The 13,752-nt window shown below is 54.7% G+C and overlaps 1 protein-coding gene across 7 annotated transcripts in view; it reads right to left on the bottom strand.

Moving 5' to 3' along the window:
• The window catches only part of ABR (ABR activator of RhoGEF and GTPase), a 223,552-nt gene that overhangs the window by 53,569 nt on the left and 156,231 nt on the right, over positions 1–13,752 (bottom strand). For all 7 annotated transcript variants that reach the window (XM_063629639.1, XM_055256611.2, XM_063629641.1 and 4 more), the window contains 6 exons: positions 12,765–12,905; positions 10,150–10,271; positions 7,750–7,915; positions 2,127–2,249; positions 1,364–1,439; positions 550–654 (listed from right to left, as the gene is read on the bottom strand). In XM_063629639.1, the coding sequence (XP_063485709.1) occupies positions 550–654; positions 1,364–1,439; positions 2,127–2,249; positions 7,750–7,915; positions 10,150–10,271; positions 12,765–12,905 (733 nt within the window). The remainder of the gene's footprint in view (positions 1–549; positions 655–1,363; positions 1,440–2,126; positions 2,250–7,749; positions 7,916–10,149; positions 10,272–12,764; positions 12,906–13,752) is intronic.

The following is a 13,752-nucleotide window of genomic DNA, read 5'->3' as shown; positions in this document are numbered from 1 at the left end:
CCAGGCCCCTCCTACGTCGAGGAAAGCTTGCCTTCAGGACACCGTTCACAAAGTGGACCCTTTCCCAGCACACAGGCAGCTAGAAGCCACCCGCTCCGGTCAGTTCCCAGCCCTGATCGCAGCTCCCCACTGCTCAAACCCCCACGGACTCCTGGGCCTACAGCATGAATTCCAAACTCCCTTGCTTGGGATTTCAGGCCTTTCAAGAGCTGGTCCCTGGAAACTTCCAGCCTCATTTACCATACACCGTTTTATCTACCGGCTGCGCTCTCTCATGAATATATTAACAGCACGATCTCAGTGCACCAGGGTACCAGTTCTCCCACGCCAGACAGAGGGGCCCGAGGAAAAGCTGGGGTCATCTGGGAACTCAGTAGACAGTCGCCCCTACCCAAGCTCTCTGTGTCCCTGGCCACTGAACAGTCTCAGCACAGCTGAGCAGGGATCAGCCATTTACAGCCACGTGTCTGTCTCGGTCCTTACAGGAAGCCAGCCACGCTCTGGGGGCTGGGACCTGCTGGTTGGGCAACCTCAGGCTTCCGAGCTTACCGTCTTTATTGCTGGTGACAGGAATGTTGTGCACAGTCCTAAGCTTGAAACAGGATCCTGTGAGCACCTGGAGCTCCACTGAGCTCAGGACAAAGGCCTGGAGATCTGGAGGGAGAGCCGAGAGAGAAGGGAGCGTGGGCACCGGTCCACCAGGACCGGCTGCTCTTCCCTGGGGGCTGCTGCAGGAAGACGGCTTAATCCCTGGGGCAGAGTTGGTCCTTTCGAGGGAGGGGGCGGGATTTGTGGACACAGGGGGACTGGTGTAGATGCCGTGAGAGGGGTCAGAGTAGGAGAATCTAACTGAAGAGGTTTGCGTGTGTGTGTGGTGTATGCGTTTTGTTTTTGTTCTTTTGAGAAGGAGTCTCGCTCTGTCGCCCAGGCTGGAGTGCAGTGCTGTGATCTCAGCTCACTGCAACCTCCGCCTCCCGGGTTCAAGGGATTCTCCTGCTTCAGCCTCCTGCGTAGCTGGGATTACAGGTGCCTGCCACTACGCCTGGCTAATTTTTGTGTTTTTAGTAGAGACAGAGTTTCACCACGTTGCCCAGGCTGATCTCAAACTCCTGACTGGGATTACAGGCATGAGCCACCGCACCCAGCCTGAGTGTGTGTGTGTGTGTGTGTGTGTGTGTGTGTGTGTGTGTGTGTGTCAGAGAGAGGGGGGTGTGTGTGTACGTGTGTGTGTGTATGTGACAGAGAGACAGAGAGAGAGGGGCAGAGAGAAAGAGAAAGCCCACTGCATGAAACGCTTAGAAATACAAAAGGCCCATCATTGCCACGGACATCATCGGGGAGTGTGGAAGGGGCAGGAATTTACCCTTCTTCTGTAGTTTCTGAATTGCTTCTCTCCACTCTGACCTCTCGTAGTCTGAGGACAGTAGGAACAGGTAACTCTGAAGAGAGGAGACAAGAATAAAGTGGGTGACCAGTCAGGCCAAGCGTATTCCCAGGTACTGGGGACCCCAACAAAGCTCCTTCTTTTTATCTTTTTCTTTTTTTTTTTGAGACGGAGTCTTGCTCTTGTTGCCCAGGCTGGAGTGCAATGGTGCGATCTCGGCTCACTGCAACCTCCGGCTTCCCGGGCTCAAGTGATTCTCCTGCCTCGGCCTCCCAAGTAGCTGGGATTACAGGCGCCCGCCACCACGCCCGGCTAATTTTTGTACTTTTAGTAGAGACGGGGTTTTGCCATGTTGGCCAGGCTGGTCTTGAACTCCTGACCTCAGGTGATTCGCCTGCCTCAGGCTCCCAAAGCGCTGGGATTACAGGTGTGAGCCACCTCGCCCGGCCCAAAGCTCCTCCTTATCCAGGCACGGCTGACCTTGCAGGAGTAGGCAGCTGGGGGTGGGTGGGTGAAGGGGGAGCTCCTTCCTGGGAAGCCAAGGTGACAGGAGCAGCTGTGCCAGGGACGGCCAGCAGAGGGCACTTATTCCACAGGAGTAGGGAGAGCGAGTCAACAGCTGGAGCCACGGCAGCCTCCTTAGGAAGAGGGGGCCTGAGTTTCTGGTTCCTACAGGTCAGGGCCAGGAGGGCCCTCTGACTAAGGAAGGGGCTGTCTTGGTCCCACCCCCACCCTTCCTGACCTTTCCGTTCCGATTGTGGATCCTGAACGGGATTGTGGGGGAGTTGAGCAGCAGCAGGAACTCATTCTCAAACATCTTCTTCTTCAGACGCTCGATGGCCCGGCTCTGGCCTTTGTTGGCTTTCTGCAGGAGATAGGGACACAGAGGGTTTCTCTCACACTCAGGCCTTTCTCACAAGCAGCACTAAGCACGACACTCCGCTGTGTGTTAATCATGCTCTTTACATTTTCCATATTTCATGATGTTTTGACATCTTGTGGCAGGAGAGGCGGGTAGCTGGGTGAGAAACTGCTCCCGCGCAGGGCTTGCTAACGCCTAAGACTGTCAGTGACGCCCTGTGAGCACAGCTTTTGTACACACACCCACTGATCCAGAGCCCACGTCCCCACCTACCTTCTCCACCCGACGCTCACGCCCCAGGCCAGCATCTCCTCTGCCCCACCCGACGCTCACTCCCCAGGCCAGCATCTCCTCTGCCCCACCCGATGCTCACTCCCCAGGCCAGCATCTCCTCTGCCCCACCCGACGCTCACTCCCCAGGCCAGCATCTCCTCTGCCCCACCCGACGCTCACGCCCCAGGCCAGCATCTCCTCTGCCCCACCCGACGCTCACTCCCCAGGCCAGCATCTCCTCTGCCCCACCCGACGCTCACGCCCCAGGCCAGCATCTCCTCTGCCCCACCCGACGCTCACTCCCCAGGCCAGCATCTCCTCTGCCCCACCCGACGCTCACTCCCCAGGCCAGCATCTCCTCTGCCCCACATCACCCAGGACCAGGGACCAGGTGACTGAGACCACCCTTCTAGCCCAGGGCTGCCAACGTAACGGAAGCCAGCCGGTGCCAAGCCCCTTCCCTGCCCTGTTTCTCCACAGAAAAGCTGTGGCCACACTTTCCTTCCACTCTTGCCTCCTGTTCAAAGCTGGCGCCTCCCCACGTGGCCCTGGGCGGGGCGCTATGCCTCCTTCTCTTGGGAACCCTAAATAATACAAATATTACAGTAGCATTAGCCTCTCTGTACTGTCACTCTGCTGCCTCTACACATTAAATCCTGGGTACAGCAGAGACACCTGCTTCAAGAAACCTGAGACACCTTTCAGCCTCAAGCCCCACCTGCTAGCCTGGCACCCAGGCCCCCATGGCAGGGTTCCAGCCTCCCTGCCCCGCAGACAACCCACCCAGCCCCCTCGGCTCAGCCTCCCCCGCTCACCAGCCATTCATCCTCTGCAGGCAGAGCCTGCTCCCTCAATGTTCCAAGCTTCTGTCTGTTTCATAAAGGATCACCTCCCTCTTATTAACCACCATTATGCTTCAAGTCTCAGCTCCCAAGGCCATCCTCAAACTCCTCAGTTAGAATTCATCTCTATAGTGTTTTGTTCTTTTCAACCCACTGGACTGGCAAATTGTAATGAATGTTCACAGCCAGTGTTGTGACATTGTGGGGGACAGTCACCCTCACACACCGCAGGGGGAATGCCACCAGTCACAGCTTTTTCAGAGGTAAGCCTGGCAATTAAGTGCACACTCACCCTGCCCCGACCATCCCACCTGGAGGGAACCTACTGCAGAGGCACCTGCGCAGTGATGTTTACTGTCGACTTGCCTGCTAAGAGCGAAGAATCAGAAAGAATCCAAACATCCAAAAACATTTGTATGCAGCCAGGCGACAGAGCAGGATGCAGTTGTTAAAAAGAATCTGATACTGCTGGGCACAGTGGCTCACGCCTGTAATCCCAGCACTTTGGGAGGCCGAGGCAGGCAGATCGTTTGAGGTCAGGAGTTCGAGACCAGCCTGCCCAACATGGTGAAACCCCATCTCTACTAAAAATGCAAAAACTACCGGGCCTGGTGGTGGACGCCTGTAATCCCAGCTACTCGGGAGGCTGAGGCACGAGAATCGCTTGAACCCAGGAGGCGGAAGTTCCAGTGAGCCAAAATCTCACCAGTGCACTCCAGCCTGGGTGACAGAGCGAGACTCCATCTCAAAAAGAAATAAAAAAAGAATCTGATACATCCAAAGGGCTCAAAGACCTACTGTGGAGTGAAATGCTGATGCTGCAAAACAGCACGTGTAGTCCAGTCTCACTGGACACACATGCGCACACACGCGCACACACACACACACACAGGCCACACCAGGATAAGCAGAGAAGAGTTCAGAAGAATACACCTCAAACTGTCAGCAATAGGAGGTGGCTGGTGATCAGCTTTACCCTGTACATGCTGGTCCTATGAGCATTTCTCATTATAACCAGCCCGTATTACACTGGTGATTAGAAAAAACATGCAAGTTTTAAAAATTATTATTAAAAGAACAAGGCTGAGTGCGGTGGCTCACACCTGTCATCTCAGAACTTTGAAAGGCTGAGGCAGGAGGATTACGAGGTCAGGGGTTCAAGACCAGCCTGGCCAACATGGTGAAACCCCGTCTCTACTAAAAACACAAAAAATTAGCCGGGTGTGGTGGCGGACGCCTGTATTCCCAGCTACTCAGGAGGCTGAGGTAGAAGAATTGCATGAACCCGGGAGGTGGAGGTTGCAGTGAGCCGAGATTGTGCCACTGCACTCCAGCCTGGGTGACAGTGACAGAGTGAGACTCCATCTCAAAACAAAAACAAACAAAAACAAAAAACAAATCACTGCTTCTTCTGTGACTCAGAGGACGGCACCTGTGCCTCCAGTGACTCACCACATGTGCCACATTCTGTGGTCAGCAAGGGGCGTGTCTGCTTCCTCCACTGGACAGGGATATCCGTGAGGCACCCGGCACACCCCAGGCAGCGCAGCCAGTGGGACTCAGTGAGTGTTGACTGGGCGCAAGGCCACGTCTGCATAGCTGGGGCAACAGGAGGGGCAGGAAGCCTCCCAGGGCGGGTAAGAAACAGGCACACAGGATGCTCCTGGGTGGGGACTGTGGACAGGGCCCAGCCGTTCAGGAGAGGGGCAGCTGTGCTGGTGAGGGAGACCTCTGGGCAGATGCACCCTCAGTTAGACCCTCCGTCCTAGGACATCCCCCAGCCCTGAACACTCCTGGGGCTATAATGCTGATCTTCCCTTCCCCTGTTCAAAGAGAGATGCTTGAGTTGAAAGAATCCTCAGAGAGGCCATCTGGTCATGTTTTCTTCAATAATTGTTTGTTCACTGCTGTTTTGTTTTGTTTTTTTGAGATGGAGTCCCACTCACTCTGTTGCCCAGACTGGAGTGCAGTGGCGTGATCTTGGCTCACTGCAACCTCCACCTCCCAGGTTCACACAATTCTCCTGCCTCAACCTCCCACGTGGCTGGAATTACAGGCACCCACCACCACACCCGGCTAATTTTTGTATTTTTCGTAGAGACGGAGCTTCACAATGTTGGCCAGGCTGGTCTTGAACTCCTGGCCTCAAGTGACCCACCTGCCTCAGCCTCCCAAAGTGCTGGGATTACTGGCGTAAACCACTGTGCTGGACCCTAAGTACCTATTTTTTACATGTTGAATATTAGGAACATGGAACAGAAGAAAATAGCACTGTCACTGGAGTTCAAATTCTAGCGGGGAAGACAGGAGGCTGACGATGCAATTACAATTCAGTAGCCTTTAAGCAAAGCAAGCCACAGGTGAACAAAAAGCCACAGGATCTGGGGACAGGGCACCCAACCCAGACTGTGGTGGAGGTGGGTGTCAGAGAAGCTTCCCGGGGTGGTGAGGCCTAAGCTGAACCTGAGAGGTGAGGAAAACAGACCAAGCTGAGCAAACCGCTCCAGGCCCTTCCTCCACTCACGAGGAGGCTCCTCCTGTGGTGCCTTCCTCTAGCACTGCTGTTGAAGATATGAACTGAGGGCTATGCATGTTCCTCTAAATACTGTTGTTATGTGAACTGAGGGCTATGCATGTTCCTCTAATCACTGTTGTTATGTGAAGTGAGGGCTATGCATGTTCCTCTAATCACTGTTGTTATGTGAACTGAGGGCTATGCATGTTCCTCTAATCACTGTTATGTGAACTGAGGGCTATGCATGTTCCTCTAAACAGCACTTTGGCTGCATCCATGGGTACTGGTATGTAGTACGCTCATTTCCAGGCAGCTCTAAACAGTTTGCAGTTCCCTTTTGGAATTTTGATTTCCTCTTTACCGTGTCAGTTTGAACTTTCCAAACCAATATTCTTTTTTTTTTTTTTTTTTTGAGACAGAGTCTCACTCTGTTGCTCAGGCTGGAGTGCAGCAGCACAATCTCAGCTCAATGCAACCTCTGCCTCCCAGGTTCAAGCAATTCTCCTGTCTCAGCCTCCTGAGTAGCTGGGATTACAGGCCCAAGCCACCACGCCAGGCTAATTTTGTATTTTCAGTAGAGACGGAGTTTCACCACGTTGGCCAGGCTGGTCTCAAACTCCTGACGTCAGGTGACCTGCCTGCCTGGGCCTCCTAAAGTGCTGGGATTACAGGCATGATCCACCACACCTGGATAATTTTGTATTTTTAGTAGAGATGGAGTTTTACCATGTTGGCCAGGCTGATCTTGAACTCCTGACCTCAGGCAATCCACCCGCCTCAGCCTCCCAAAGTTCTGGGATTACAGGCGTGAGCCACTGTGCCCAGGCTGACCAAGATTCTTGTTCACTTCTAGTTTTACTCCACTGTGGTCTGTGAACATGACTTGCATGCTATCAACTTTTAGAAAAATTTTGAGATTTCCTTACTGGCCTACTATAGGATAAATGTGAATGTCCCAAACATGTGTGACAAGAATCTCAGTTTTCTGTCAGGGCACAAGCTTCTCTGCATTTTTAAGTCAAGCATGTTAATTGTGACATTCAGGTCCTCTCTCTCCTTATTTATTTTTGCCTGCTTGATCTGTCAGTTTCTGAGAGGCCTCCCAGGTCTTTTTCCTTGCACAGGTCTGGCTTTTCCTTACAAAAGCCTGCTTTTTCTTCTCTTGCTTCCCCCACCTCCACTTTTTTTTTTTTTTTTTTTTTTTTACTTTTGACAGAATCTCACTCTATTGCCCAGGCTGTGGTGCAATGGCATGATCTTGGCTCACTGCAACCTCCACCTCCCAGGCTCAAGCCATTCTCCTGCCTCAGCCTCCCAAGTAGCTGAGATTACAGGCGCCCACCACCGCGCCCTGCTAATTTTTGTACTTTTAGTAGAGACAGGGTTTTGCCATCTTGGCCAGGCTGGTCTCGAACTCCTGGCCTCAGGTGATCCGCCTGCCTCGGCCTCCCAAAGTGCTGGGATCACAGGTGTGAGCCACTGTGTCCGGCTAATTTTTGTATTTTAGTAGAGACAGGGTTTTGCCATGTTGGCCAGGCTGGTCTCGAACTCCTGGCCTCAGGTGATCCGCCCGCCTCGGCCTCCCAAAGTGCTGGGATCACAGGTGTGAGCCACTGTGCCCAGCTGCTTGCTTCCCCTTTCTATCATGCTCAACATGCACTGCTTTCCAGGGCACTTTCCATGTTAGCCCCATGAAATCCTGAGCACTGACCCCCTCGATCTCCTCAGAGCTACTGTAGTCGGGGTCTTTCCCTTAGTAACTACACACTCAAGGCTCCCTCTCAAACTCTCAAATCTTACAACTTCCCGCCTCCACCTCCCCGAGCACAGCTGGCTCAAAGGGCCCCAGGCTCGGATACCAAGCTCTGCTCACCTCCTTCTGGATTTCACTCTTGAGGGCGGAGATCTTCATCTTCATGTCCTCCAGCTCATGGTCTGGGAAGGGGTGCACCTGGGGGCTGGCCTCAGACTCCTCAGGGGATGGAAACACCAGGTCGGCCAGGGGGATGTACCACTTACAGTCATACTGCTGGTGCTTCCTGCAAACGAGCCACAGGGAGCCATGAGCCAGAGGGAGCCTGGCTCTTCCAGCCTCAACTCCTGGGTCCAGAACCACAGAACCACCGACAGGGGTTGACTGAGAACTCGCCAGAAGCAGGAACGATCCCTGCTCCTGAGGAGCCTGATTAGGAAACACACACATGGAGTGATGAGAGCTGGGTTCTGGGGTCCGCCCTGCCCGCAGGGAGCAACTCCGCCCCTTCACCTTACCAGGCTTCTGGCCCAGATGACTCATGTTGTCAAACATCCCAAACCACTTGGGTATCAAGAAGAGTGAAGCCCTCCTGGCTGGGCTCACATTTTCCTATTCCCCACCGCAATCTCCTCCCTCCCTTCTAGACTATCCGTGTTCAATATCCTTCAGGCTAGCAATGAATACAGGTGTCATTCCGAATGCCACCTCTTATCGGGAGGTCACATGGGTCAACACTGGGTGGAGGATTACAAAGCCACATCCAAGTCTAGCAAGAAAGCATGCCCTGGTTGATTAGTAATGTCTGCCATAGCAAAGGACGACAGGCAGAGGCATACGTGATTAGTAATGTCTGCCGTGGCAAAGGACAACAGGCAGAGGCATGTGTGCTTATTATCACCATCTCTGCCTCAGAACTATCTCAAACATGATCTAGTTCCAGGGAGTCATGTCCTTTATTACTATTGCTTTTTAAATTATTTTTATTTTGTGAGATGGAGTTTTGCTCTTGTTGCCCAGGCTGGAGTGCAATGGCACGATCTCCACTCACTCCAAACTCTGCCTCCAGGGTTCAAGCGATTCTCCTACCTCAGCCTCCCGAGTAGCTGGGATTATAGGTGCCTGCCCTAACACCCGGCTAATTTTTGTACTTTCAGTAGAGATGGAGTTTTGCCACGTTGGCCAGGCTGGTCCTCAAACTCCTGACCCCAGGTGATCCACCCGCCTTGGCCTACCAAATTGCTGGGATTACAGGCATGAGCCACCATGCCCGGCCAGTCATCCCTTTATTGAAGTTCCTAATGATCGATCCTTCCCCTAGGACTTAGATTTGCACTTCTCATTCTGACCCGTGAGTGTTCTGGTGGGCGCATGGCTTGCTCCCCCTGAGCTATAGTTGGGGGCACAGCCAGCCAGGGAGGGCTGAAGGGAGAGGCAAGATAGTCTGGTGGTAAACGAGTCCCATAGACACGGGTTTGAATCCAGACTGCCGCTTCTCAGCTGTGAGAAGGGGTGTGCTTGGCACATCACAGGTGATCAGTAAGTGTGGGTGGAAGAATGTGTGAATGAACGCAGAATGAGCCTCTCTGCTCAAGGCACAGAGCAGACCCACATTCCTTGGTAGACAGAAGGAGCTTGCACATCAGCTTGGGGTTCCAGTCCCACCTGTGCCTCTAGCTGTGCAAGCTTGGGCCGCTTATTTACCTTCTCCAAGGCTCTTCTCTCATCTACGATAAGGGAACAACAGTTGCTACTTAGTGGAGGTGTGGGGAGGACTAGAAATCATGTATTCAAAGCATGTATCACGGCACCTGGCATGGCCTAAACCCTCAATAAATAGTAGCAGGAGACGTGGTGAATATTCACAGCACTGCAGTTAGCAGAAATTCAGAGATGTCTAATAAAAGGAGAATGCTTAAGCAGACGATGGCACATCCACTGGTAACGTCGTGCAGGAAAGTACAAGGATGATTATGAAGATGAGGCAGCAACAGGGAAAACGCTTATGACACGAAATAGAAACAGCAGAGCCCCAAATTGGGCATTCACTGTGATTACGACTGTGTGAAGAAACATGAGAACACTTAAAAACAGGGGAGGAAGCAGCGCGGCAGGAGGCGGACCTCATGCTTCACTGGGGGATGCGGTTTCCTCCAATGTCCTTATATTATCTTTATAATTAAAAACATGACTTACTTTCAGGAAAAAAGGCTATGTGGTGAAATTAAGTTAATTAATACAGTTTTTAAAAGGAAAAAAACAACCAGGCGCGGCGGCTTATGCCTGTAATCCCAGCACTTTGGGAGGCCGAGGCGGGCAGATCACCTGAGGTCGGGAGTTCGAGACCAGCCTGGCCAACATGGCAAAACCCCGTCTCTACTAAAACACAAAAATTAGCCAGGCATGGTGGCGTGGTGGCGTGCACCTGTAATCACAGCCCTGCCCCTGGACTCGCACACTCACCCCGCAGAGGTCGGGCCTTCCTTCCCCCACCCCCTGCCCCTGGACTCACACACTCACCCTGCAGAGGTCTTCTTCAGCTTGGCACACAGTAGGACATCTGTAAAGAGGAAGACGTGCCGCAGCTTCCGGGAGCTCTCCGACACTTCCACCAGGAAGCCGTCCTTCACCAGCTGTCGTGTCTGAGGGAGATGGCAGACCCCCAGCCTGCTCAGAAGGGAGTGCGGCCGAGGGCAGAGCCTGCACGCGAGGGCACGGCCAGCCAGGGAGTGCTGGACCGAGGGGCAGCAGAGCCTGTCATCCCTTAACCAAAGGTGGTTCAAGCACTGCCTTTGGAATCACACGGACGTGGGTTTGAATCCCAACAGGCTTCTCAGCTGTGATCTCAGGCGGGCTCCCTGACCTCTCTGAATCCCAGATTCACCTTCTGTAAAGTGCGGACGGTGACGTCTGCCTGATAAGGTAACTCATCAAGATGGTGCGTGTGAAACAGCACAGTGCCTGGCACATCAAGTGTGTGCAACGCACAGGGCTCTCCGCAGCTACCCCCGGAGCCCCCTGCCCAGGACGACCTGGTTTCTCCACTCTGGGGCACGAACATCCCCATTTGCAATCCCTCCCGACCGCGGCGGAGAACTTCATCTAGTCCCGGCTCAGCTGAGACCCCAGACCCGCTCAGGCCTGTCCATGCTACTCCTCCCTGGCTTCTCCAGCCCCCTGGGGATGAGACCTGGGCCATCCGGCCTGGGGCTGCAGCAGTATCCAGAGGGGACCTGTGGCCACCTCTAACCTGGGCTCTGGGTGGTTTCTGCTCCACGTGGGGTTTCCAGAGTTTCCAACCCCTGCTCAGAGCCAGGGGGCCGCCCCCATCTGTCCCATCCTTTCCTGTGCATATGATACACGGTGTGACCTACGTCTGCTGTAATACGTAGGTGAGCGTGTTCAAAGTATACAATTAAGATGACCGAGGCCAGGCGCGGTGGCTCACACCTGTCATCCCAGCAATTTGGGAGGCCGAGGCAGGTGGATCACCTGAGGTCAGGAGTTCGAGACCAGCCTGGCCAACGTGGCAAAACCCCGTCTCTACTAAAAATACAAAAATTAGTCGGGCATGGTGACACCTGCCTGTAATCTCAGCTACTCGGGAGGCTGACGCAGGAGAATTGCTTGAACCCAGAGGGTGGAGGCTGCAGTGAGCTGAGATTGTGCCATTGCACTCCAGCCTGGGCGACAGAGTGAGACTCAGTCCCAAAAAAAGGATGACTGAAAACTGAGGGTACGCTAAGCCCTCTGGAGAGTTTTCAGATGTCCCCAGAGTAAAACAGACGAGGGGATCCCCAGACGCTACACATCAGCCCCAGGAGCCGCACAGAATCGGCTCTCTCTGCCCAGTGGACACTCTCCAGGCCTGTCCCTCACCACTTTCTCCCCAGGAGACTCTGGGGGCTCGTAAACAGACCAGAGGAGCAGAAACCCTGTCAGCCTCACTCGTAACGGCTGCCGAATGGCCTCCCCTGGACAGGACGCCTTTCACCTGGGCCCGGCTGCCAACCCACGAGGGCAACTGTCCCTCTCATGCTTCCTGGTACTCCCCTCGCTGGGCTGTCCCCACCCTTGCACCAAGAAGAGCCCCCAGGGAACGGCTGTCCCACATTCAGGTGCCCACTGGACATTCCGGCAACCTGGATGGCCTCCACTGCCTCCAGCACCAGCCTTTCCTGCTACGGGCTCCCCGCAAGCTACTGCGTGTGCAGGCCGAGCTGAAGCAGCTCCAAGCTCCTGCTCCCTTCGCTTCCCAGGGGACCCTGACGGCATCACACTGGCCGAAGGCAGGTGTCTGCATTCAAGAACAAGGCACCCGGAGGCCGCTTCCCCGGCGTGGGCGAGAATGCATGGGGCCCCCAGACAGCCCCAGGTGAGGAATCCAGCTCTGACACCTGTGGGTGAAAGACCATGTGGTGGACCTGGAGAGACTCCCCAGCCTCAGGTTCTTCTGGCTCACTGGATTGTTATTATTATTTTTGAGACGGAGTCTCACTCTGTCGCCAAGGCTGGAGTGCAATGGTGCGATCTCGGCTCACTGAAACCTCCGGCTCCTGGGTTCAAGCGATTCTCCTGCCTCAGCCTCCTGAGTAGCTGGGACTACAGGCACCCACCACCACGCCTGGCTAATTTTTTGTATTTTTAGTAGAGACGGGGTTTCACCACGTTAGCCAGGATGGTCTCGATCTCCTGACCTCGTGATCCGCCTGCCTCGGCCTCCCAAAGTGCTGGGATTACAGGTGTGAGCCACCGTGCCCAGCATCCCTAGATTATTAGGAGGATTAATGAGACACTGGACTTAAAGCCCTCAGCCTAGGGCCTGGAATGCTGCAGGTCATCAGGGTGACCAAGGACGGAAGACCTCTCCTTGGCTGGGAATGGGGGATCAGGGCTGGAAAGTCACAGGGCACCCAGCACCGCCATGAGAGAAGGGGATGAGGGATCTGCCGCCTGTGTGTGAGAGAAGGGGACAAGGGATCTGCCGCCCGTGTGTGAGAGAAGGGGACGAGGGATCTGCCGCCTGTGTGTGAGAGAAGGGGACGAGGGATCTGCCACCTGTGTGTGAGAGAAGGGGACGAGGGATCTAATACTTCTCAGCCTGGGTGAGGGGTCGTGCTGGGCCCTGAGCTCACCTCCCCCTTGGGCGTTGTGACTGCAGTCCGGCGGGGGTCGATGTCCTCATTGATGCTGGACAGGAAGTTCTGGGAGATGCGGAGGGCATCCTGCAGCAGTGGGTAGTCGGGGTGGTCCACAGGTGTGTGCTTCAGCAGGTCCTGGGAAAGGTGAGGTGGTGAGTTGGGGGGAGCGGCTCTGGGGCCCGATGTGTGGCCACCGGGGAGTGCTTAGTCCCCTCCCAAAGAATCCAAAGGGTAGGCACTCAGGGACCTGCCTAAGTCCCGCAAAATCTGAACTACAAATCAGAGTCAGGCCGGGCACGGCGGCTCACGCCCGAAATCTCAGCACTTTGGGAGGCCGAGGCGGCGGGATCACTTGAGGTCAGAAGTTCGAGACCAGCCTGGGCAACGTGGTGAAACCCCATCTCTAGTAAAAATATAAAAATTAACTGGGCGTGGTGGCAGGCACCTGTAATCCCAGCTACTCGGGAGGCTGAGGCAGAAGAATCGCTTGAACCCAGGAGGCGGAGCTTGCAGCGAGCCGAGATCGCGCCACTGCACTCCAGCCTGGGTAACAGAGTGAGACTCTGTCTCAAAAAAAAAAAAAAAAAAGAAAAATCAGAGCCAGCACAGCAGGGGAGAGAGCCCTGGCTGCTCCCTCTTCTCCTGGCTGCAGTCATTATTCTTTCCCCAGGGGAGGCCAGGTGGAGGCTCATCCCCCGAGCAGCTGGGAGAGAAACCCCTGTATCCGCCCTGCAGCTGCTCCAAGGACACTGGAGACCAGGAGGCAGTGGGTGGGGAAGCAGGAAGTACCTGCCTCCCGGGGAGCACCTCGCCATGTCAAGCTTGGCAGGCAAGCTGTATTCAGGCCCTGGCCTGGTGGCACGGATACCGTGGGCCAGACAGGCATCCTTGGAGCCTAGGGACCCCTGATTCCCCACGTGGGCTGTTCTCGGTGGCTCCGGCACCCTCTAAGCCCAGGCTCAGTCTTCCACTGAACTCCTAA

Source organism: Symphalangus syndactylus, chromosome 20 (assembly GCF_028878055.3).
Source record: "Symphalangus syndactylus isolate Jambi chromosome 20, NHGRI_mSymSyn1-v2.1_pri, whole genome shotgun sequence".
In the NCBI taxonomy this organism is placed as follows: domain Eukaryota; kingdom Metazoa; phylum Chordata; class Mammalia; order Primates; family Hylobatidae; genus Symphalangus; species Symphalangus syndactylus.
This window is presented reverse-complemented; position numbering and strand designations above follow the sequence as displayed.